Here is a 24,236-nt window from a genome sequence, read left to right on the forward strand (position 1 = left end):
GATCGAATCTAATCTAGTAAAGTGTTTCTTATTGCCTTATATACCGTTTGAATTAATTTTAACTCAACCTTAAAGATGCACGTGAAAATGCATAGTGACCTGTTGGCCCCGTCAAAACACACACAGTAATTCTAATTAACTGTCTCATATTGAAAGTCGAGGTATGCATCTTTTTTACCATAAAATTCAAATGTTTTCCATGTGACCTCCATACAGGCTTCAGGGGGTTAGCGAGCCCCTCGGTCACCAGAGAGCATCTGAGGTTTTCAGCTCTGGCAGTGAGAGTGTGAGCTTGTTGGTCAATAGATGGGACCTGGCAGTCAGACAGGCGAAGAAGGTGGCGGAGCACGAAAACAGTCAGCAGTAGCATTACGGCCTGTCCCGGCTCAGGGTAATCCCATCAAGGCTCGCCTTAACTATATGCACTTTGTCCTCAGTGAAGGACGCTGATCTTTACTCTGCGTGCAGACAAGCTCAATTGTGTCCAGTTTCACTGGGACAGGAATAGATTGCTCAAAGGTTACTTAGTAAAAATAATAATTTACAGATCAAGCTAGAATATAAAACTGTACGACTATTAGATACTTAGATCAAAGTTGAGAGAGTTGTTGTTGAATTTGACAAGAAATGATTTTTACCCAGGTGAGGAAGACCTCATGTTAACTTGGTTTGAGGTAAAATAATTATAAATCTATAACAATTTGTGGATGATACCTGAGGAAGGAGATTTATGACAGAACCTTGAGGAACGTCGCCAGTGATGGGAAATAATTAAAATAGCGCCTAATTTGGTATAGACGTAATAAATAGAACAGATGTTTTGTACAATCCGAATTAAAATGACTACTTCTCTCTTGAGTGCAATCAAAATATTCTGTGGTGACTTTTCCAAGTAGTGAAAATTTCATCTGCAAATCAACTTAATTCAGTTTATTTATATTGCGCCAATTCACAGCAGGCAAAAACAATTTTAAAAAGTTGTTTCACCTCCATCACAAATATATAGAATATTAGCAGAAACTAATGCTAAACCGCTAAACACATTTGAAAAATTACGGAAACTAGCACCACACTTCTAAACACATAATAAAAGTATAGCAGAGGCTAACGTTAACCATTAAGACGACCGTCTCTCAGTCTGTGTAACACATCTTCGTCTCCTTCTCTTGGTGTGAGACTCGCAAACAGCAAAGTCAGTTCAGTTTTGCTAACTTTGCTAGGAAAGGTAGCAAAGCTTTCTTAGCAAAGTTTTTCAACTTTGGATGACCAAAGTCAAAAGCATATGACATATCACGTGACATTTAGTTCATTGAAGTCATGGAAATGGATAGCATCTTATGACAAGAATTGGCTTAAAAGGCCACCTTTCAAAATGGCCGTCGACCTGAAATTCAAGTGGCAAATGGGAAAAACGACAAACATATGACTTGAGGGGTTAGCATGCTAATTTCTTTGCTTCTTTCCACGCTTGAAATATTTTACAGTAAGATGCTGCACTGTAAGTGTCCTCACATTGCATGATAGGGAAGAATTGGCTTTGCTAAATGTTGTACGTGCTAACTGCTATCACTGTGAACGTGACTAATCCGATTAGAAATAAACCATAAGAAGTGCTAATAAATTGTAGATATTCCTACATTGACCTCCATGTTGGATTTTAATGAGGCCCCTCAGAATATCTAATTAATTTAGGAAAAACATATATGTCTTTAATTACATGTGATAGTTACAGGTTGAAAGGTGTTACCTAACAACCTGATTTTGTCTCGTTTCCGCAGAAAATTGTATTTTTGTCCGGCTTGTAATAGATTTTAATTCCGAAAACCTTTAAAAACACACATTTATTTCTTTACATTCCACTATCCTGCACCATTTTTAGCGTAAAATCATCAAAAATGTGGAATGCAGTTGCAACATGGCAATGTGTGAAAAGGTATAATTTGTATGCTGAAACAGACGCAAGCACTCAAAAATGGACGCTCACACACACTCACGCTCACACACACTTAATCTGTCTGAAATTCAACATCTGCTCTGTGGGTATAACCCACGGCTTTCCTCTCATCTTCCCTGAGTGATTAGTCCCCCATATAGACATGTTTACACACACACACACACACCTGCTGTCCCACGCTCAATCTCTCACATACACTCCCGTCCCCTGCGACACGACCGTGTCCCGTAAATACAAACAAACATGTTTGTACGAGAGACGTTGTTTTAATCAAAGAGGATTACAAGTTGTCGAGCTTCAGTCTGCGACCATAAGGCTGAGATGGGAGGGGGAGGGGGCTGCTAGATCTACCCACAATCCCTCAGTGAGATCACACTCACTCTCTGCTCCTGATACTAATCCTCCAAAGGGCAGGAGTGTGCGTCGGCGCCCGTGTTTGCAAAGCCACTCGTCCCGCAGCAACAAAAAGGTCATCGGCGGCGGCTTCTGGCCGGTCAGAGACGAGTTGAATTTGTTTATGGAAAACAGCACAGCGAGGTGAATGATGCAGCAGAACCAAACACTTTTGTTTGTGCACACGTTCATGTCTTTCTGGGCATCGCATTTTCACCAAGAATGGATGCTTTGCTGGTCGCGTGGCTTTGTGTGCTGTGCTTGTGGGTCCGAGTGACTGACAGAGGCAATAAAGGGAGATGTGTTTTTCTGTGTGTGTGTGTGTGTGTGTGTCTGTTTGGCCTCCAAACATAACATGTCATCTCCTCTGCTCTCCTCCTCCAGCTGAGGACTGCCAGCTGCTCTCCCAGATCCCCAAAGTGCGCTGCCTGAGGAACAGCAGGAGAGAGGGTGAGTGGGAAGACTGGGACGAGACTCCAAACTCTGCGAAAGGGTCCAGTGGGGAATGTACACTGCAAAAACACGAAATATTACCAAATAAATTCTGTCTAGTTTCTAGTGCAAATATCGTAGCACGCTTGAAATAAAGCGCTGCTGTATAGAAACACTGGGTCGGATTAAATCCTGGAGCGGAACACTGGAATGCTTCTATTGCTTTGCTTAAATCAGACCATCATACTCGTCTTTCGGTTGATATCAGACCAATATCGGATATTGATTTTTGATTGGCACACCCCTAAGGATTAAATAACTACCAAAAAAAAACTGTCTTTATTATGGACTAAGGAATGGTACTTAGTTATAAAACAATTGGTAAAATAAACACACTCAAAAAGAGAAATAAAGTAAGTTCTAAAAAAAAAAACCAGCTCATAAAATTGTTCACTGACTCACAAATAAATGGTGCTGATGGCGTTTCCTCAATAAAGCACTCCACGCCAAAGAAATGCAGAGGAGCTTTAAAGTTCCTTGTTTTTCATCAGCAGTGTGGAAAATGTTTCTGTTGATCTATGACAGCAGGGCACATATGACTGGTGGTCACATGGAAAACCTGAATTATTTCCTGAGGCTGAAACCACATTAACCAAACTGTCCATGACAGGATGAGTACCTTTTAATTTTGGACGTAATCAACCCTTTTGTTAAAAGGAACAAAATAAAAGGACAATAGCGTTCTTTGTATGTTTCCCATGTTGAGGCTGAAGCTACCAGTAGTGACATCATGTTGTTGTACAGCCTACTTTCTGTTTAAATAAGTGAAAAGCAACCTGGCTTTTGGTGTCAGATGTACAGTACTGAGAGGTTCCAGGTCTCCTCTTACGTGTCCTGCTACATTATGGGAATCACTCGGGTGAATTAGTTGAGGTTAAACGTTAAAACCACTGGAGTTGGGAGCCAGAAGGGAAGTTTCTGTTTTTCTGCCTGCGCTGCCGCTCACGGCAAACTAAGCATTTGTTTGGGCTTATGAAGCACATGCTGACGAAGCAGGATTCAGGCCAGCACCGTCCGACCGGCGGCCACAGTCGACCAGATCAAGCTTATCTTAAAGATTTCCTATTCCGCCAGCTTTAAAAATCCGGGGCAGAGAGCTAAAGCTTCGAGCATGAGCTAAATCTTTCACAGCTTTTCTCCGATAAAAATGTTGAAGGCAGATTACTGTTTTCACTTTTTTTCTTCTTTTTTTTATTTATTTATTTTTTACCACAACAGCAGAAGAAGAAAAAAAAAAAAAACATGGTCACTTCATCTGTCAGTGAATTGATTTGAGCTTTAAATAGCTTCACAGCTTCAGGCATCATTGAGTTTCTCCCATTTAATGCTGTGCTGGAGGTTAGCGAGCGCTAACACAACAAGACAGGCTTTTCTCAATGAGTTACAAACCAGCTGGTGAGCACAAAATGAGTTTCATTTTTGGTGTTAGAGCTAAAAAATGCTTTGATTTTGTTTCCATTTCAGCTCTTAAACTGTTAAGGCTGCTCTAGCGTGATTTAACTCACGCTAACGTAGCTCTTGCTGCGTGTTTTAGTCGTGGTAAGCAGAGGTTTCCTCCAGTAAGGCCCTGTTTAGCTACATTCATCTTCCCCTCAACTCTGACTACGGCTCGGCGTTTATTGTATCGTTTAAAATTTATTGTAATACATTTTTTTTTATCATGATAATAATTTCGATTTAATTCCAGTTAATTGTGTTTAAAAACCCACAAACTGTCGGGATCGTTCACTTTACTATTTTTTCCACTTTTTGTTCAAAGAAAGCGTCGACAAATTAAAACATACGATTAAATGAAGTTACGATTTTCATTTTAATAATACAAATTACACTTCTTTGTGTGACTGGTGACCCAAAGCAGCACATGTTTACAAATGTTTTTCAAGCAGTATTTGTGTTTATGGGGCTATAAATGCTGTGTGATGCATTCGCAGCCATACAGCCACCTAAAAAAGTGGTAATCAATAGTTCTTATCGTCACTTTTATCGTTATCATAACAGCACCACAAAATATTGTGATAAAACTTTAAGTCCATATCGCCCTAACCAGCTTCCCTGTCTCTGCTGCAGAAAAGTTATCCCCACAGCATGATACCGTCACCGCCATCTCTCATTATGGGAATGTTCAGAGAGCATTTTGCTTGTAGGCCAGAAGGTTTCACTGCGCAGTCATGTCCTTGTTCATGTCTGACTGCCTGATAAAATCTAAAAGCACCAATAACTCCACGGGGCAGAGAATCTGGTTAAGCAGCAGTTTTAACTCTGCACCACTGGACCAAGATGGGACTCATTATTTTGTAAAACCCTCATTAGTTTCAGTAAAAACAAATCTGCCAGCCTGGTGCGAGCCATGCTGAGCAAAGCTCTCTTTCAGAATCTTGTTTTTTTTCTTTTGCTTAAATGATAGAAAAAATAAAACTATATGTGTCATTAGGAATAGTTAAAGAATTTTTTGTTTTACTCTATAAATATTCTGCTTTGTATGTCTTTCTCTTAACTTGATAATGCAGGAAAACTGCGTAAGCGCTGACAACAATACACATTTATTCGACGAGTTCCAAGATTTTATGAGCTTACAAAAGGATCACTAGTGAACTACATGTGTGAGACACACAGGAAGCGTGGAGCATGTAAAGCGGGGGTGTCGAGCTCATTTTCATTTTGGGCCATATGAAGATCACGAATGTTCTTAAAGGGCCGGTTGTGCCTGAATGTATAATGCATGTAAAATCCTTTTTTAAAAGAACTGTAAAGATATTAATAAGCAGCTGTATCTGCATTCAATAAGTACGTCTTAAAATTAAATAATATTGAACAAGTTTTCACATTGATCACAATTGTTTTTGCGATTTTTTTTTCTTTTTCTCCCCCCCCCCCCAAAGTAGCACAAATTTAGAAATATTTGCCAGAAACCTTGTAATATTTGCGCCTGTCTATGATGGCAAAAGTGTCTTTTAGCTACTTGCCGAACTGATCACGGACTACAAATTGACAAGTAAGGTTGAGAAAGAAGTACTGCCACCTGCAGGTGGGAGTTAGCAGTCACTTTGACCATTCTTGCTTAAAAATTTGCAATGAACTGTTGATTTAGTGGAAATTTCTCCAATGGGAAAAAAAAAGCCAGAGCGACCTATTAACATAATTCACCACTAAACAGATAAAAACGGCTTTGATTTGATTGATGAAATAATATTTAAGCATACAGTTGTTCTTGAAGGTTTTATTTATGTGTCTCTCGGGGCCACATAAAAAGTTTTGGTGGTCCGGATTTGGCCCGCGGGCCCCGAGTTTGATGTAAAGTGTTTCTGTGTAGAGTAACTACCTTATGTTTCAGTACACAGGGAAGATGATTAGTGGCGCACCGCCTCCAGCCTCTCATGTAAATAATCATTCTCTTTACTGTAAATAACCAGTCAATGTAAACATGACATGTGGTTTAAAGGGTCACAAAGGTCGCGCAGGTGTTGGCCTCTCTCACACTTCCTGTTAGTTCTATCAACCGGGACTAATCTAATCTGGATTTACTCTAAAAGTAGAGGACAAGAGAGTTTTCTTATTGATAAGATATCAACTATTTACAAACTTTTTACAAAACCTAAGTTTAGTGTTCTGCAGGGAATTGCACGTTAAAATAAATTACCATAATTGAAGATGCAGCTTTATTAATGTCTTGTTTTTAACATGACATCTTTTGAAATACACTTCCCCCCGCCAGCTTAAATGACATCTTGTTAACAATTCATTTATTTCACCAGCGTGGAAAAAAGGGGAGACATTCTGGTATTTAGCTCGGGCTAATCCAGTTAATCGCTTTCATGCCTAAAGGCTGTTTGATCTTCAGAGCCTGTGCCAGCTTATGTAATGCGTAAATATCACAGAAATGTTTTCATTTTTATTTTTTTTCCCTGAAAGTCAATTAGGTTTAATAGGAACCGACATGAGGTTTTTTTTTTTTGTTTTTTTTTTATAAGACGTGGTGGAGATGGTTGATTTGGAGTTCAGTAGTTCGCAAAAACTGTTTAGTGAGAAAAATCATCTATTATTATCATTCCTGGCAACCCAAAGCTGCCGGGCGGCTTGAGTGGAGGACGTATGGAAAGAGAGAAAGGTCAAACTTTGTGCACTTGGCAAACAAAGTGCCATCCGGAGGATTAAAAGAACAGTTTGTAGCTAGGTGAGGGTTTTGCTTATTCCGTATTTTGTCATGCAGATACTTTCCCTATGCTCTAGTGTCACTCATAAAATATTCTCTGTGGGATTTCTGAAAAATACATTTTGACCAGAGGGAGGAACTGAGTTCCTGTCAGCTTCTTTAGTGTGAAGCCATCTGGACATCCCTTAACTAGGCATCCATTTTTGATCAACTAAACATAAGATCCATTCCTGCAACAATGAGTTGACACTGGAGAGAAAGTGAAAAGATGGGAAGAATTAATGGTTTTATTTATTTTTTTCGTAATAGGGAATTTGTACCAAACATCTCAAAGCTGACCCATGGAGATCCTCTGAAGACACTCGTCTAATTAACAAGCAAAGTTGCAGGCTTTGTGACAAATTCGCTGACAACAACATGATTAATTAGTTTGGCTCAACTTTATTTGCGAGCCAAAAGATACTGATTCGTACAGCCAAGTACCAGTTTCTTATTTTTCTCTGACCTGCTGTTAATGATCATAATTACTGCTCCAAATCCATTTTGTTCTACCCTTCATGCCTCGAGTGCATATTAATCATGGATATTTGGAGCAGAGGTGATGTCAGCTCCTTCTGGTTTGTATATTTAGCCTTTCTTATGTTGGCTTAAGTTTTATTTTGGGCTATGAAATTTTCAAAAATGCTGCTAAATTCATAAGAAGCGTTCTACAAACACAAGCTGGTGTAACATTCACATGGGACCGGGTGGGAATGTTTTCGCTTTTGAAAGGAAGGAACAAAATAATAGCCCTTAACAGTGTGCCACTCTGGCTCATTTGTGCTAAATGATTCATCTAATATGCTAAGCTAATGAGACGGTTTAAGTGAAGCAGTCGAGTTGCTTTGGAGATCAGTAATGACACGATAAAACCAGGCGTTAGCACGTTTGCATTTGCTTCTCGAGACGCCACATGCGAAACCTCAGTTCCTAGAGGATCATGGCTACTTACGGTAGCTATTGACATTAATTAGCAACAGCTAGCATTGCTGGCTATAAACAAGGGTTCCTGTGTGTGTCCCCTAGGTCACACACACAGGAACCTGAGCTCTGAAACCCCTAAAAGGCTGCTAACATTTCCAACTTCTTTTTGATTCATTACAGAAAAGATTTAAAAGTTTAAAGAATAAATAAATTAGCTTTGCTAGCTTAATAACTCAATCATCATTGGGATGATTGTTTTTTCTCTTGGCTCTCTCTCTTTCTTAAAAAGGTTTGATGATAAAAAATCTTCAGTCTGGTGGGTTTGTCTCGACTAGCTCCTTTTTGACCGACAGTCTGTTTACAAAGACTTCAAAATTCATTTAGTTTGTTTGTTTCTGTTGTTTTGTTTATTTATTTTGGATATTTAAAACGTCTTCAACTTCCAGTGCTAAATGTCTGTTAGAGTTTGTTGATCTTTGAGAGACTTGCATTATTATACCATTACTATTACTTGAAGATGCTCTCAGATAAATGATAATATCACAATGACGATATTATCATTTATCTCAATCATTTCTGGGACACGTTATCGTCCGGCAAAATTTGGTATTGTGACAGCCCTGTGTGTGTGTGTGTGTGTGTGTGTGTGTGTGTGTGTGTGTGTGTGTGTGTGTGTGTGTGTGTGCGTGTGTGTGTGTGTGTGTGTTCATGTTTGCTCGCCATGTTTTCTTCTGTGTTAATTATTAGTAACCTGCTTTAGAGTTTTTAACCTTTAAGTTGTTTCATGTGTTTTCCGGCAGGCTTGATCCGATCGCGAGTGAGAGGAGCCAACACGGCCTCTGCCACCATTCTGACCTTCTTGGACAGCCACTGTGAGGTCAACGCCGACTGGCTGCAGCCGATGATCCAGAGAGTCAAGGAGGTACAAAACCAGATTCATTCGCTTCTGTTAGACGTTCTTTACACGCGGGATGAATTCACCGTCACTCGTACTTTAGCTGCTTTTCAGGATAGATTTTAACGGTCAAAATGTAACGGCCTGATCTGGGGCATAGATCTCAATTTGTTTCACAAAGTTTTAATTCATACCATATTTTTCCGCTGCTACCTATTTATTTACTATAGGTGTATTCACACCAGTCATGTTTAGTCCGCTTTAGTCAAACTCTAGTTTGTTTCCAAAGAAAGTCCGGTTCGTTTGGGGAGGTATGAACGCTGATGCGGACCAAAAAAGCGAACTCTGGTCCGCCTACATGCCTAGCGCTCGGGTCAGATAAAGTCAGTTCTGGTGCGGTTGGATGTAAGCGGACGGGAGAACTCTCCAAAAGCAGGAAGCGGACTACAGCGCAGGGCATTCTGGGTAAATGCAACATAAACAAACCCAAGTCTAATGCCAGCATGAGAAATCCTACCACCGCTTCAATCTGATTACATTTCTGTTTACATTTTTTAAAAAAGAAAGTTGTGCTTATATCTTGTTCCGAGGTTTTTGTGTCGTTTCCTTCAGTAGTTTTTGGTATAGCGCCTCCACAGGTGAGGAGGGAAACAGGTTTTTCACCGTTCGTTTGACAAGGTGCAGCGAGAAAGTATATCCCACCAGCTGAAAATGTAACAAATGTTGCAACTTTGGTCCCCAGTCGAACACGGTCCACCAGAGTATCAGGAGTGAAAACCCCCCCAGGTGCAGTAAACTGATGCATATCACAGACTTGCTAATGCGGCTTGAACGTTCCCTTTTGGAAGCTAACACATGAGAAAAAGAAGCTAAATGTTAGAAATCTGGAAGCAAAAACCTGCAGGTTTTGCCAACGTCTGCTTACTGTTTGTGCCGTGTTGCACTGCGCTCAGTCGGTGTTTACTCTTGCTCCTGGCAGCTCGCCGGCTCATTTTGTGATCAAAACCAGCCTTTGTTTATGCAGCCGACAGATTCTTCCAATTCAGTGCATCCTGCAAATTAAGTTATGCCCACCAGGGACACAACCGTCGCATCCAAAGTAGAATACCCAGATTATACATTGAAATGCAAGGCCAGCCACTTTTCATTAGTAGTTGCTTTTTATTTTCTCTGTAATTTTAAATGTGACCCCTCAAGGACATTTTGTCTGCGAGTCGTCCCTGTTTCTGAGGAGCGCGAAGCTGCAGCACAGAGAACTGACTTCCTCTTCTACGCTCAGAAGAGGAAGTCATTTTGTCGTCTTGATGGAGAGCGGTGTAACCGTGGAGTGAGAACATCATCGCTTGCGTATGAGCTAGCTAATTTAATATTTCCTTCGATTCTTTTCTCTCTGTCCATGGGTTATTACATCTCCATATATGGTCAGGGGAGATTGCTTCTCATATCCATCTCATAAGGCAATAAAAAACACTTACTTTTTACAATACAATGACAGAGAAATTCAAAAAACTGTATTTATTCGCCCTTCTTTGTGCCAAAATGTGTTTTTTTTCCAGAGCTCCTTAAGAGATATTTACCTCACAAAAGTAGTGCGTCCTTACGCAATACTTGGCGCTACCTCACAATAGATTTAGCATTTTTTCTCATTAATGTATTTACCAGTCGGTTCTTGCGTCATCTTCAATACTGAAAGGGTTTCTGCTGCAATGTAAGTTCTTTCTACGGTGTTTACATGTGTGTTAATGTCTCGATTGTGAGTTATCTGAATTTTTTTCTCTCTTTTTCTTGAGGATACAAATGCACCAGAAACATACGTGCAAAATGCCAAACAGGTCAAACATGGGCTTTCCATCCCTTCTCTAAGGTATAAACGGAAAATTTCTGAATGGAGGAAAGAAAAATGGAATTCATCAGAACTATTTCGATTATTTACCACCATATTTCACAAGGAATTTCACCACCACCACATATTTCACCACCATATTTCACAAGGAAATATGGTGGTGCTTTGGTTGTGTCTTTTTTGTGTTAATGACGGGCCGTTTTCATGTGCCGTCCCATCTCCGCCTTACACAAACAAACATGAACAAGCATGGATCCGTTTTCAACCAGTACCAGAGAGCCTCGCACAAACACGTTTTCACTGAGACTCTGTATAGTTGAACATATGTGCAATTTTAAATTGACATTTGTTTTCACTGTGGCTGTAGACAAAATAGACCAGTGTGTATTTGCCAGTTTTATTGCGAGGCAACACGATATTTATTGTAAGGTAACGCAAAGGAGTCCATGTTTTTCATCATCTCTAAGCAACTTATAAGACTGTTTTCTACACCAGCTGAAATACAGTATGTCACTTTAGAGAAATTCTCAACCTAACACATCCACTTATTGCAAACCTTCGTGTGCCGTAGAAGCGCTTTTAAAAACAACGCTCCTTTTGTTTTAAGTCACAGCATGGGTGCGTTTACATCGTTTGCTTTCGGCGAGCTCGACTTGTGCTCTGAGCTGCTCTGACTCATTCAGCTTCGTTACGGCCTCTCAGCTTGGCATTCATGAGAGCTCAGTGATAATTCACTACATCCTCATATTGACTCCATCTGGTCCTGAAGCCGTTTGTTCCCCTGAAATTCCAGCTTCGGGCTCAGAGTGGGAGCCAAAAGACGCTGTTTGTCTCCACATGGTGACCACTGCTGATTAATAATTCACCGCAATGACTCAAACGGCTTTAATTTAATTAAATGTCAGGAATTAATAATTGCCCACTTAAGTTATGAAATTGTGGCGGTCTCCGAAGTTTGCGCTGCTTTCCGAAAGATGAAGAGACTTAAGGCAGTAAAGAATCATTTTGAAGCTTAGTAGTAAATTTGCAGGCAGAGTAGTTTTCATTAACGGGTTTCTTTGACCGTGTGTTTTGCAAAGATTAAAAACAGTTCTGATAAATTACACAGCTTATATAATTTCATTTTTGATCCACTTATCTTCCATACAACGGTTTTCTGAACCCGGTTTGGGGACAACTTGTAAAACAAGTCCAGATATTTGCATTTTTGCTTAAAAACAAAACTAGCAAGGACATTATTAGACGGAATTTGATAATAAAGAGGAAGAATTGTAATATTTACACTTCAAATGTCCTGTTGTAATTATAAAATCTGTTCACAAACAGGGCTATGGTTTTGTGTGGACTTATTAGGGTAGCGACAGTTCACGTCTTCGTACAGAAAATATCCAGCTACAGCCCTGTTGGTAGCTTTCAGATCTCTTTTCCCCTCCCTTACCTCGTCATCCGTCCTGTCGCCTAGCAACTGTGACAGAGCTAAACACAAGCTGGCAAAAATGGAGCTTGAAAGCTATGCTAACAAAAGCCTAGCAACGCTAGCGATACCTTCGTTGAATTGCTGTGACGTAATCAGTCTTCGATGAATTCAGCCACTGAAGATTTTTGACACGCCCTTTGTTCGATTCTGTCAACACAGCAAAAACAACTGTGGAACTGCTTCCTCTTTAACTTCAAAATAAAAGTCTCAAACATAAAAAAAGATCGGAGTTTCAAGCTTGAATCACTCAACTTTCACAAATTACAGCTTAGACTAATTTACTTCAAGAGACAGAGATCAATTTGACAAGGAAATACTGTTGTATATTTTAATATCATTTTTAATATTATTTATTTTTATAGGAAGCAAATTTCACAAAACATATAGTCACAGTGTCATATCAATACTTGAGAAGAAAAGTTAAGTTTTGACCCGTGCCTTTTCTTACAGCTTTAAGTATACACAAAAGGATCAAATAAAAGAAAAGAAGCATAAAAAAATAAATAGTAAGACGCAAAGAAACAAATAAAAATACACAAACTAAAAATTACAGCTGTAAACGCAATTAATCTGAACATTTTAATGTGTTAGTATTACTACAGACTCGAAATGAAAAAAAAATCTGATAATTGCTTAACTTTTAATTGGTAGGAGTGCAGCAGGAGGCGGGCACCATTCCTACACGAACCGCATCCGCATGCATGTTTATATTTCAAGGTTACAAAGTTAGGCATAACACTGCTAGAGTGTGATTAATAATCTGATTAAATTTTTTTTATTGATTGAGAACACTACTAAAAGCTTCTATTATAAGAGAGTGGACAATCAGGGTGGTTTTAACAAGCGCGGCCTGTAAAATTAAAGTCGGGTCTACTGAGTTTCACATAACCTACCAAACTTTGCCGCCATAAAATGAATTGTTTGGTCTTGTAATTGAGAAAGACTCAACCGATCCTTATGCTAACTACAGGTGGTTTCAGCAAAAGAAAAAAACATCAGCACTCCTTACTACCAAGCAGTCCACTTCATGCACCGGGTTGCTTGTAACAGAACGAGGCGGACAGCTCAAATTGAGAGCAGCTGTTTGTTCGGAGCGGACTGTTCAGTCAAACACACCGACATGGCCGACGTCTGCACAAACAACAGCGTGTGCGCGTCGCTTTCGCAAAGACTCGCAGAACCAGCGGGAGCCAACGGTTCCCTCATCTGGCGTATTTACTTTGGGGATCGGGTTGCCTTTGCAGCGGGAGGTGGTTTAACGCTTCACAGATGTGACTCGCTAATAATAATAATAATTTAAAAAAGCTTCAGTTTTGTTAACAAATTGCTGTGAAAACCGGTAAAAAAAAAAAAAAAAAAAACTCGACCTAATCCATTCCTGCTGTCCTCCTGGTACAGATTGTTGCCTCATAAGTTGGAAAATGAAAGCTGTGAGAATGTGACGTTTGTGTTTTGCTTTCAAAAGTAACATCTCTCTGATTTCTGAGTCATCTCAGGACCTCTCTGTATTATTTCTGCTGTTTCTTCCAGGATCATACGCGAGTGGTCAGCCCCATTATCGACGTGATCAGCTTGGATAACTTTGCTTACTTGGCTGCATCTGCTGACCTTAGAGGAGGTCAGAACCCAAAGCAAGGCAACACACACACGAGACGGCAGCACGTCTTTTACCCTATTTATGCCATATTACCAAAATGATTAAATCAGCCCTCTAAGTTGCAGAAATCAGGTGTTCCAGTCTGTTCCGTGACCACTTGCTTAAAATCCAGAAAGACATTATGGACAGTTAGATGGTCTAGTCTGGAATTGGCCCAAAACAAGGTCAACATGGTTAAGAGTGAGTAATGTTGGTATGCTGACCACAATCCTGATAAGAGCTCTTTTGGGATACATTAGACCCCAAGCCAAGCCGTCTCGTCCAACATCAGTGTCTGACCTTACAAATACTCTACTGGAAGAATTGTTAAATACACCCAGAAAACACACTTCCAAACTTTCTAGGTCCTTACCAGATTTGGTGCATAAACATTTGGCTTTGATAGACATGGCTGTAAAAACACAATTTATCAGGTTAGACCAATTTGCTTCAGTTGTTATAATTGGTTGACCTGGATGCAGTAGCTAAAACACTGATTATTTTTATCCCTAACTTGTTTATTCTTTACTTCCCACTCCATTCATGCTGTCTCTTTCATGTCAGGATTCGATTGGAGTCTCCACTTCAAATGGGAGCAGATTCCCATCGAGCAGAAAATGGCGAGAAGCGACCCGACGCAGCCCATAAGGTACCGCCGTCTCCGATGTCTGCCTCTACGTTTTTAACTGATTCAAACCCTGAGATGCGCTATGCGCGCATACCATCATTTAAAAGGATTTACGTTTTTAAACTTTAGGTTTTTAAATATCAGAACTTTTTTTATTATTATTATTATTTAAGTTTGCTCATTTTGGTCTTTAAATTTAATGCAGAAAAACCTCACATTACAGGGGCGGTGTTATGTAAAATCGACTTTTTTGAGCTTTACATCATGTTTTAATGTTATCCTCTCATCAAATACATGTCTGAAGTGAAGCTTGGATTCTTTCATACATCTTTGAGAAATTCTTGAATCTCCACGGCAACCATTCAGCTGGGCAAAAAACGCCTGGGTGCACCGAGCCTCGCCTTCGAGACGCAGCTCCTCCTCAGAGCTGCAGTTTACAAGCTGCTCCCTCATGCAGCTCCTTCAGACTAGCCACCAGCTATCAGCAAACACCTGGTGGAACTGCACATCTACCTGAGCTCATTATAGGAGCTACTTCTCAGTGCAGTGCTGGTTAAAATGTCGTCAGAGGGTTAATAGAGGAGTCATGTTGTGATGACTTCCTGAAAATGGAGTTTCTGAAAGAGCAGGAGTTTTTAAAGAGACAGAGGCCCAATTTTAAGGCAATAAATTCCAAAGTAAAAAATTTTTCAGTCATATTTGATATAGATATTTTTATAACAACTGAAGGTAGTTACTTGATTGTGCTACGATCACAATCAAGTAACTGTGATTGTGTTAGATTTATGATTAAATGCCCCTTCAGTCATTTTGTCCTCCTCTGGTCAAGCAGGAAATTCTTATTAAAATTTCAGTAAAGGGGTGCCGTGGTGGCACAGGGGCAAAGCACGACCCACGTATTGAGGCCTTAGTCCTCGTGGCAGTGGTCACAGGTTCGATTCCCAGCCTGGCAACATTTGCCGCTTGTCTTCCCCCTTCTCTCATTACCCTATTTCCTGTCGAACTACTTTCAAATAAAGGCCACTAGAGCCAACAAAACCTTTAAAAAAAAAAAAAAGTTGCAGTAATCAGCAGGTTAATTATTAAATCTCTATTTAATGGAAATGACAAAACAAAAACATGTTTCAGCACTAAAAGTATAAAACGAAGAGAAATTCATTATTACTTTGGATTGGTCATAGTAGTTTGCGTCAAAAAGAAAAAAATAAATAATTGGCTAATAATTGACTGGTTTTCCGATTTTCAATCAGAACCCATTTAACGTGAGTGTGACAACATTCCCAGATCTAATGTCTGACTCTTGACACAAATCAAACGCTGCATTGAATCCGCCTTTGATAAACAACTTGTTTATTTTTAACTTGATCAAAGTTGAAGGGCGCAGCCAGTTTGTCAGAAGCTGAGAAGCTTTTTGTTTTTTTTAAGGGTTAACTCGTATCAAGCTGCTGCTGCTGCTGCTGCCAGTCAAATTTAGCAGGTTGCTGCTCTGGAGCGTTCAGCAGGGAGTTAACGCACTAGCAGGAAGGGAAGACCTCAGCAATTATGTTCGTGAAGAAAATGTCACCGTGCTTCAGTTTAGCCATTTTGAGTCGCTCCTTTCACAGTGAGAGAAGAAAATTATATATTCTACAGTGGATAACTATTCCAGGCGCCTGCCGATCTTTCCAGTAATTCCTACCCCAGTTGCTATGAGGTCACACTGTGCAACGCTCAGCAAAGTATATATATATTAAAAAAATACAAAAATTAAAAATTCCCACTAAAAACCCAAACATACATCTGAGAGTCTGAGGGTCGTTAAACATGTAAATTTGATTGGAACAAGCCTGAGTGAAGCAGACCGTTTGTGGAAAGAGGTGATGCTTTAATAGCCCCGTGTTTGGTCAGCGGCAGTTTGGCAGCAGTCGTTTAATTTCTCACACCCAGGAAGACGCTGATGATTAGGGCGAGTTTCTTTTTGTTTTCTTTCTTTCTTTTTTGAAGCAGTCAAATGCTAACAAACCGTAGAGAACGAAAGCAGCAGCGTGTCAAGGTGTGGGCCAAAATCCCAAATCCTCCACGATGATGCAGCAGACTAGTAAGATCCTGCAGAGAGCGGCCACTTCAAGGTGTTGCTACTAGAAGGGCTGCATTGTGGGTTCTTTACTGTAATTTAAATGCAAAAAAATTACAATAATACACTTTTTTAAGTGTTTTTTTTTTTTTTGCCTAAAACATTTTTTAGACGCAAGTATCGTTAATATTTTTGTGAAGTTTTGTTTTGGTAGCGCTTAAATGTGCATTCCTAAAGCTCTTTGTTAACATTAATAAAGGTGGAAACTTTTCTTTGTCCTTCCGTCTCCACAGAACTCCTGTCATTGCCGGTGGGATCTTCGTCATGGACAAGAGCTGGTTCAACCATCTGGGCCAGTACGACACTCATATGGACATCTGGGGCGGGGAGAACTTTGGTGAGCATTGCTTTTGCCGTTGTTTGTTTTTGGGTTGTTGTTTTTTTTAATGGGAGTCTTTCCAGTAAGCTGACTTTAATTTTAGTGGATCTTTTTCATTGATCTTGAGCATTCAAAGAAATAGTTGAGACCAAAGCACCAGACACAAGATTTTTACCATCCAGTTTTTCGTAGAAAAGAGAAAAACGCTAAATCACCCAAATATAAATTTATGAAGTCATTTTATTATAATGCAATTAATTGATTTATGACTTATTGCGACAGACCTACCAATATACACTGAGATATTATAGGCAGGAATAGGATGCTACATTTAAAGTAGGAGAAAAAATCATTACTTCAAAAGCATTACGTTGACATGTATATAAATCAATAGTTTGTTGCACAGTCATTATTTTAAGTAGAACAGATTACAACTCAGTGACATGTGTGCAGAAAGGTCAAGTTTCTGTTGGGTTTATTTCTACATATAGGCTGCCACAATAACTAATGTTGCTGGACGATAAATTGTAATGAAGCATGCCTATAACGCATGAAATGATGAAAGAAAGAAAAAAGTGAAAATACCTTTCAGTCTGGACTCATTTGGAAGCTGCGCACATTTATAGCCCACCATCCGTGGAACTAGGAAAAGAGAAAAGTATCAACTGCGATAAACTTCACAACGGTAAAAATCTGTTTTGCGTCTGCTCTCCATGAGCCCCAGCTGGGGGAATTCAGCCAGAGGGATTTTATGATGACGCAGTCTTTTGGTTGTTGGTTTAACATAAATCAGATTGATAAAACCGTGCCCGTCCTCGCGCAGAGCTGTCGTTCCGAGTCTGGATGTGCGGAGGAAGTCTGGAGATCCTTCCCTGTAGCCGCGTGGGTCACGTGTTCAGGAAACGCCACCCGTACGACTTCCCAGAGGGCAACGCTCTTACCTACATCAAGTGAGTGAGTGGGCTGGCTGTTTACCTGCAGCATCGTTTGAGAACCGCCAACGCGCTTAATTCTGTGATTCTCTCCCATAGTATTACACGACACATGGAGTTAGATGTGAATAAACACGTCAGCTGACACATTTGAATACTTTTGACACATTTTACATGTGTTTTCATGATGAATGAGCTGTAAAACCTGTTTATTCCTCATCTTGAATGTGCTGGGGGGGGGGGGGGGGGTTGTTAGCAATTGAAGGCAAAGAGGGAAAGACAGTAAGTCTTTTAAAAGAAAACTGGTCTTTAAAAGGATAACTAAGTAAGATGAGAATGTTTTGATCTTTGAATGTTTTGTGTCTAATTATTGGTTTTATTTGACTCTGAGTGCTTATGTAGTTTTGTGTAGTGTTGTTCTGTGCAATGCAGTCAATCTAATGCAGTCAGACAATTTTCATTTGGACAAATCCTGAACCTTCACTAGCCAGTTGAAAATCAAAAAATCCAATCTTTTTGTGTTCAGTAAAAGCAACATACATAACCGCTAGTGGATCAAGCTGACGGCTAACAGCTTCTTTTTGGTGTTGACATTTTTACAGAGTGAAATAGACTCAAACTTTGATTATATTGTGTCAGTGAAGTATTTAAAAATAAAGCCAAAGAAATCTTAGTGATGTCAAAAACTTTTTAAAAACAAAATTGTTTTCTAAAACGTGTCGAGATGCGTCTGCGGTTTATTCAATCTACAAGAGAGAGCAAAACTTTAAGCATTCACAAAGAGGCTAAAATGGAAACAAAAAGGTTAGATGGAATATCGACTAAGAGCAATGGACAATCATTTCTGGAGTAAACACACAGAGAGCTCTGTTTGTGTGATGCTAGTCATGCTAACGATGCTAATCGCCAATTAAAAAACAACCGGTTAAAAGAGTGAACACCAAAATTGAGTTGACAGAAAGCTATGTCTTATATTTACTAAAATTTGATTTTTTTTACCCCCAGGGAATACACACATAGAGTTGTGTTTCTTGTTTTGGTCATGCTAGCTATGCTAACTGTGATAAAAACAATTTTAAAAAATTCTACAGACTTCACATTTTAAACAGCAAACTGTTTTTTTTTGTTATTAAATGAAATAATAAAATAAAATAAGAAACTCGTAAATAAATAAATATAATCAGGAAAACTGCTATACATTTGCTGACCTATCATACATAATACGACGTCACTTCCACTCCTATCCTAAATAATTAATGGCCGGTCACAGCAGGAACACTAGAAAATGTATTTTGCATTTTGTTTTTACATATATCATCCATATAAATATAATATTAACTCTTTAAACCAGAAACTTTAATAATCTAAAATCGGTTTTGGCAAAATTTGACATATGTCAGAAAATGGCCACCTGACTCTGATTGGTGCATTTCTACTTCTGTTCTTCCTCCTAATTTCTCATCTGTCGCTAATATAAACTAAAAATCTAAATTCTCAAAGTGAAATGGAGCAGATGACATCAACAGTCAAGTCTACATGGAGGATTCTTATTTTTTCACCATTTAGAGTTAATGTAGGCATGAAACATGGATCATCTCTGAACGCCCAAATCCACATGTTGGAAATCGACCATAAAAATGTTTGTTCTGGAAGCTTTTTCCAAATTAAATCACTTGTTCTAAGTTGCTAAAATACCCACAAATCTAACATTGTACGTACAGCAAGATTTTCTCTCTGATGGAGCCGGGGGGGTTATTTATTTATTTTCTATGTCCGGAGGCTCCCCTGTCCTACACTGTCATTAGAGCTGACTGCAGGAATCCCAGCAGCACTCTAATCATGGCATCTAAGCAGGTGTTGTGTCTGTGCCGACGCAGGAACACCCGACGGGCCGCCGAGGTGTGGATGGACGAGTATAAACAGTACTACTACTCGGCACGGCCGTCTGCTCAGGGCAAAGCCTTTGGCAGGTTTGTCTCTTGGAATTTTTCCCCCTCAGTGTGTCTGCGTGTGTGTGTGTGTGTGTGTGTGTGTGTGTGTGTGTGTGTGTGTGTGTGTGTGTGTGTGTGTGTGTGTGTGTGTGTGGGTGTGTGCGTGTGTGTGTGGGTGTGTGCGTGTGTGTGTGTGTGTGTGTGTGTGTGTGCGTGTGTGTGTGTGTGTGTGTGTGTGTGTGTGTATGGCACAGCGTGAAGACAGCCGCCCAAAAATAGGACTGGTAATGTTTCACACAAGTCGGACTCGTTTTAGTCAGGCGATCTACACTTTAAAAAAAAATGCTAACAGTCATGCTTTTGGAAAGGACTGACCTAAATCTGATGTGTGATGAGCAATTATTTACTATTTATATGTATGTATGTGTATACGCACATTTTTCAGAGTAGTTTTACCAACCTCAGCTGTTTCTAAAGACAGACTGACGAAAATCGGTTTCTCCATATTTGAGCATAAACGTTTGATAATGTTAAGTCGTCTTGGTGGTTGATTTGCATTTTTCTGTTTTCTAATGCTTTCCATTATGTATCCCTGTCATTGTCCATGATTTTCCTTGTTTCTTTTCTCTCTCTCTCTCTCTGTTTTTGTTTTGTTTTTCATCTTGAAGCATTGCAGACCGCTTGACGCTGCGCCGGAAACTGAACTGCAAACCTTTCCGTTGGTACATGGAGAACGTCTACCCCGAGCTGAGGTGGGATGGTTTAGTAAAGGAAAGATTTCGTGTCGTCTCGTCTGCATTTGGTTTTGTAGGTGGAAAATAAAAACAGAGTTGAAAGTCTGTGAGCTAAGTAAGAGTAAATTCAGTTATTTTTTTTAAGGCGTTTTCTGTGCTATGAGGAAAAACCCACATGGGACTCACAATCTTAGGTTTTTCTCTGCTGAGAGACGTGAAACAAAAGAGGAAGGGAGAGGCTTTCCTGATTTATTTAAGATGTTATGTTTCTTCTCAGTGTTTTATGCTTTTACTTTTAGATATTTCTTTAAATATATTAAGAACTCCAGCTAATGTCAACAAACATGCACCACAGCTCTGGAAAAAAATGAAGAGCCCACTGCACTGAACCCCATTGAAAACCTCGTGGTTATTCCACCAAATCAGGATTTCTGAACTCTTCCTGCGTTAAAACATTTCTAAATGTCTAAATGTTTCTAAATGAATATGAACCTGTTTTCTTTGCATTATTTGAGATCTGAAAGCACCGCATCTTTTTTCGTATTTAGACCATTTCTCATTCTATGCAAATAAATATTAAATCTTTGCTTGGAATTTCGGAGACATGTCGTCAGAAGTTCATAGGATAAAAGAACGATCTTCATTTTACTCAAACATGTACCTATAAAAAGTAAAATGACAGAAACCGATCATTTTAAATGGTCTCTTAATTTTCTCCAGAGCTGTATATCATATTTATGACAGTTTTGAGCAGTTCTGCCTCCACATGAATATAAATGGTTTCCTTTTTGCGGTTATGAATCAACATTTACACTTCCTTGCAAACACATTCACTTTTTGTCACATTAGAACTACAAATTTCAATGTATTTTGTTGTGATTTTATGGTGTATCCAAGAATAAACATACTTAATTTTGAAAAACATAAGATATTTTAAAAAAAATTCTAATCTGAAAAGTGTGTCTGGCATTTATATCTAGGCTTTGAAATCCTTTCGAAGTTTTTTTCAGATTGTCGCTGAAGCCTAAGAGATGGAGTGAGCCAAATCAACCCTTTATTTAGTTTTTGGAGAAAAAACCAATACAGACGTAGCTGAATTTCCCTTGACATAACTTTATTTCTGAGCCTTTATTTTTACTGCCTGGTATATTCAAAATAATTGAATTAGCCTGGAAAAAGTAATCGTGTAACTCCAAAGAGGTTAGCAACCCACCAAGCTCAGAATCAGTCACCCAGATTTAACCAATTTCAGATGGGAACTTTTGAATTGATTCATGTCGGGATCTCAGGAGCTTATGCTGTTGACCTCTTCCCCACTGCATGTGCTCCAAATAACTGGACTCTTACAGAGTAACTGTATATGTCCAGAAGAGCTGGCTGTAACAAGACACCGTACTTGTGGAGCGAAGCAATTACTCTGTACAGCTATCCATCACCGGAGTCGAGCTGCTCTTTATTGTTTGTAATAAGATCGTTTCATCAGCCTCCCTCCTCGCCGTCTCCGGTTCCCGCAGGGTCCCTGAGCAGGAAGCCGTGTCCAGTGTGCTGAAACAAGCTGGCATGTGTCTGGAGACCCGTGGGAGGGACGGCCTCGGACTGGCGGAGTGCCGCGGCGCCGGAACCAACAGGCCGCAGTCGCAGGTCAGGAGACCGGAGATGCTTTCTAAAAGTACTTTGTAGTTTTAGTTTCAGCTTCAATGGGATAGTATAATTGACTTCTGTTCGTTCATCAAAAACAGACCTGGAGTGTTGCCGTGGTTCTTTCATGCATGTTTGAGAAATACTTTAATCTCCCACGGCAACCATTCAACTGTGCAAAACGCCTGGGTGGACCTAGCTCCCCCTTCGAGGACGTAGCTCCTCCTCAGAGCTGAATTTTATTAGCTTCCGCCTTACAGATCAGCTCTCCCACGCAACTCACCAACTCAGCTCCTTCAGACTAGCCAGCAGCAATTAGCAAACACCTGGTGGAACTGCACACCTGTTGAACTCTTGATACTTCTCAGTTCAACACTGGTAAAAATGCTGTTAAAGGGTTAATAGAGAAGCCATGTTGTGATGACTTCCTAAAGGCAGAGTTTCAGAAAGAGCCTTTAGGAGACAGCAACCCAGTTTCGATATGTTAAATTACAAAGTCAAATTTCTTTGAAGTCATGTTTGATATGTACAGCATTTTTATAACAACTGGAGCAAAAATAGTTACTTTTTTGTGCAATAAAATGGCACTGTGTCTGGAAAATACATAATACTGCCTGTTTAAAATATAACATATGGTTCCAGTGAAATTATTTTCATTTAGATTATTTTTTTATACATTTTCAGGTCAAAATATGGCGAAACGATTTCATTTCAATTCAGTTTAATTTGCCTGAGAGAAACAAAACTGCTGTTTTGTCAGGGGGGAAGAAAAAGGACAGTAGCAGCACTGAACCGTATTCATGTCGGTTCAGTTCAGCTGATTGATTGAAGGAACCTGCTGTGGTCAGAGTCAATATTTCCAGGACATTTCTGACACTTCATATTTGTCATAGGTCAGCTTTGGGAGTGAGTCGGCTAAATCAACCTTCCACAGATCACTAACGAAAGCTCTGGACCAAGAAACGTCCTCACGGTTCCTTCACAATAAAAGATTCGATCCTATACATGTGACACTGTAGCATACACAGCTTTACCAGCAGCTAAACTCTGCTATCATGCAGGTTATGGAAAATATGTAGAGCAACACATGTTATTTACCACAAGTCAATAACAATAGACATGTGATCAATATCATTGGATTATGTGGGTGATAGAATATTTATTAATTTCACTGAACTCCGATCCAGAACCACACGGCATTCTGGGGGATGGAGGCAGAGTACAGGTTGCAGCTGTTCAACCTCTCACGGCTGGCTCATGGTGGCATCTACTAATTCACTTTAGTGAGTTAGTTGAGGCTAACTCACTGATGTTAGTTGTTGCCACGTAACTCTTTGGTTACCAAGCAACAACCTGTTGAGTAACATGCGCAGCAGCTGTTTCAGGTTTTGCCACTGTGCCTCATAATTGCTTGAAAATACAAAAGCAAAGGTGGGGAGTATAAACTGTGGATGAAATAATATTTCAGATATTTAAAATCATATTTCAGATATTTGAAACAAAAAACCGAATCACTAATTATTGATATCAATAAATATATCCTGATACATTTTTCTGTCATATCGTCTAGCCAGATGGAAAATTTCGTGACATAAACGTTTAAACGCTGATATACCCCATATTCCACACATAGGCACCCCTGCTGTGGAAGTGAGACAAGGGCAATTGAAAAGTCACAACAGTCTCATGCTACTCCATGCAACTGCTCTGTCTGCGCTGATGAAGAATTACTCACTTCTGCATGCTGAATGCTTAGAGTGGCTCCAGCTGACGGCTGCTGAACCTGTTCTGTGATGAATTTAGCTAATCATTTGAAAACTTTTAAAAGCATTCAACTTTCATTCTCAGATGTTTAGTTGATCGTTAATGATGTAACAGAACTTGAGCTAATTTCTTAGCATTTAGATGCACACAACATGCTATGTTTATATATGCCAATATACATGGAAGGATAGGAAACTGTGACAGCAGCTTTAACTTCATAGAAAGTCTCTACAGTACACTGGGAAATTATTTTTCTTTAAAACTTCAATTATTATTGGAACTTGTAACGTTTTACTTTAAGCGAGCCGTTAGTGAGAAAAATATATATTCCCCTCTGAACTCAAGCTGACATTGCCTGGTGTCCACATCCTCAA

At 39.6% G+C, this 24,236-nt stretch overlaps 1 protein-coding gene across 1 annotated transcript in view; it reads left to right on the top strand.

Annotated features, from left to right (window-relative positions):
* The window catches only part of galnt16 (polypeptide N-acetylgalactosaminyltransferase 16), a 49,596-nt gene that overhangs the window by 19,360 nt on the left and 6,000 nt on the right, over window positions 1–24,236 (top strand). The window contains exons 5-13 of the mRNA XM_023352620.1: window positions 2,732–2,797; window positions 8,753–8,874; window positions 13,698–13,785; window positions 14,368–14,452; window positions 16,778–16,881; window positions 17,687–17,813; window positions 19,673–19,765; window positions 20,395–20,478; window positions 21,975–22,101. Of these exons, the coding sequence (XP_023208388.1) occupies window positions 2,732–2,797; window positions 8,753–8,874; window positions 13,698–13,785; window positions 14,368–14,452; window positions 16,778–16,881; window positions 17,687–17,813; window positions 19,673–19,765; window positions 20,395–20,478; window positions 21,975–22,101 (896 nt within the window). The remainder of the gene's footprint in view (window positions 1–2,731; window positions 2,798–8,752; window positions 8,875–13,697; window positions 13,786–14,367; window positions 14,453–16,777; window positions 16,882–17,686; window positions 17,814–19,672; window positions 19,766–20,394; window positions 20,479–21,974; window positions 22,102–24,236) is intronic.

The sequence above is a fragment of the Xiphophorus maculatus genome, chromosome 19, assembly GCF_002775205.1.
Source record: "Xiphophorus maculatus strain JP 163 A chromosome 19, X_maculatus-5.0-male, whole genome shotgun sequence".
NCBI lineage: Eukaryota > Metazoa > Chordata > Actinopteri > Cyprinodontiformes > Poeciliidae > Xiphophorus > Xiphophorus maculatus.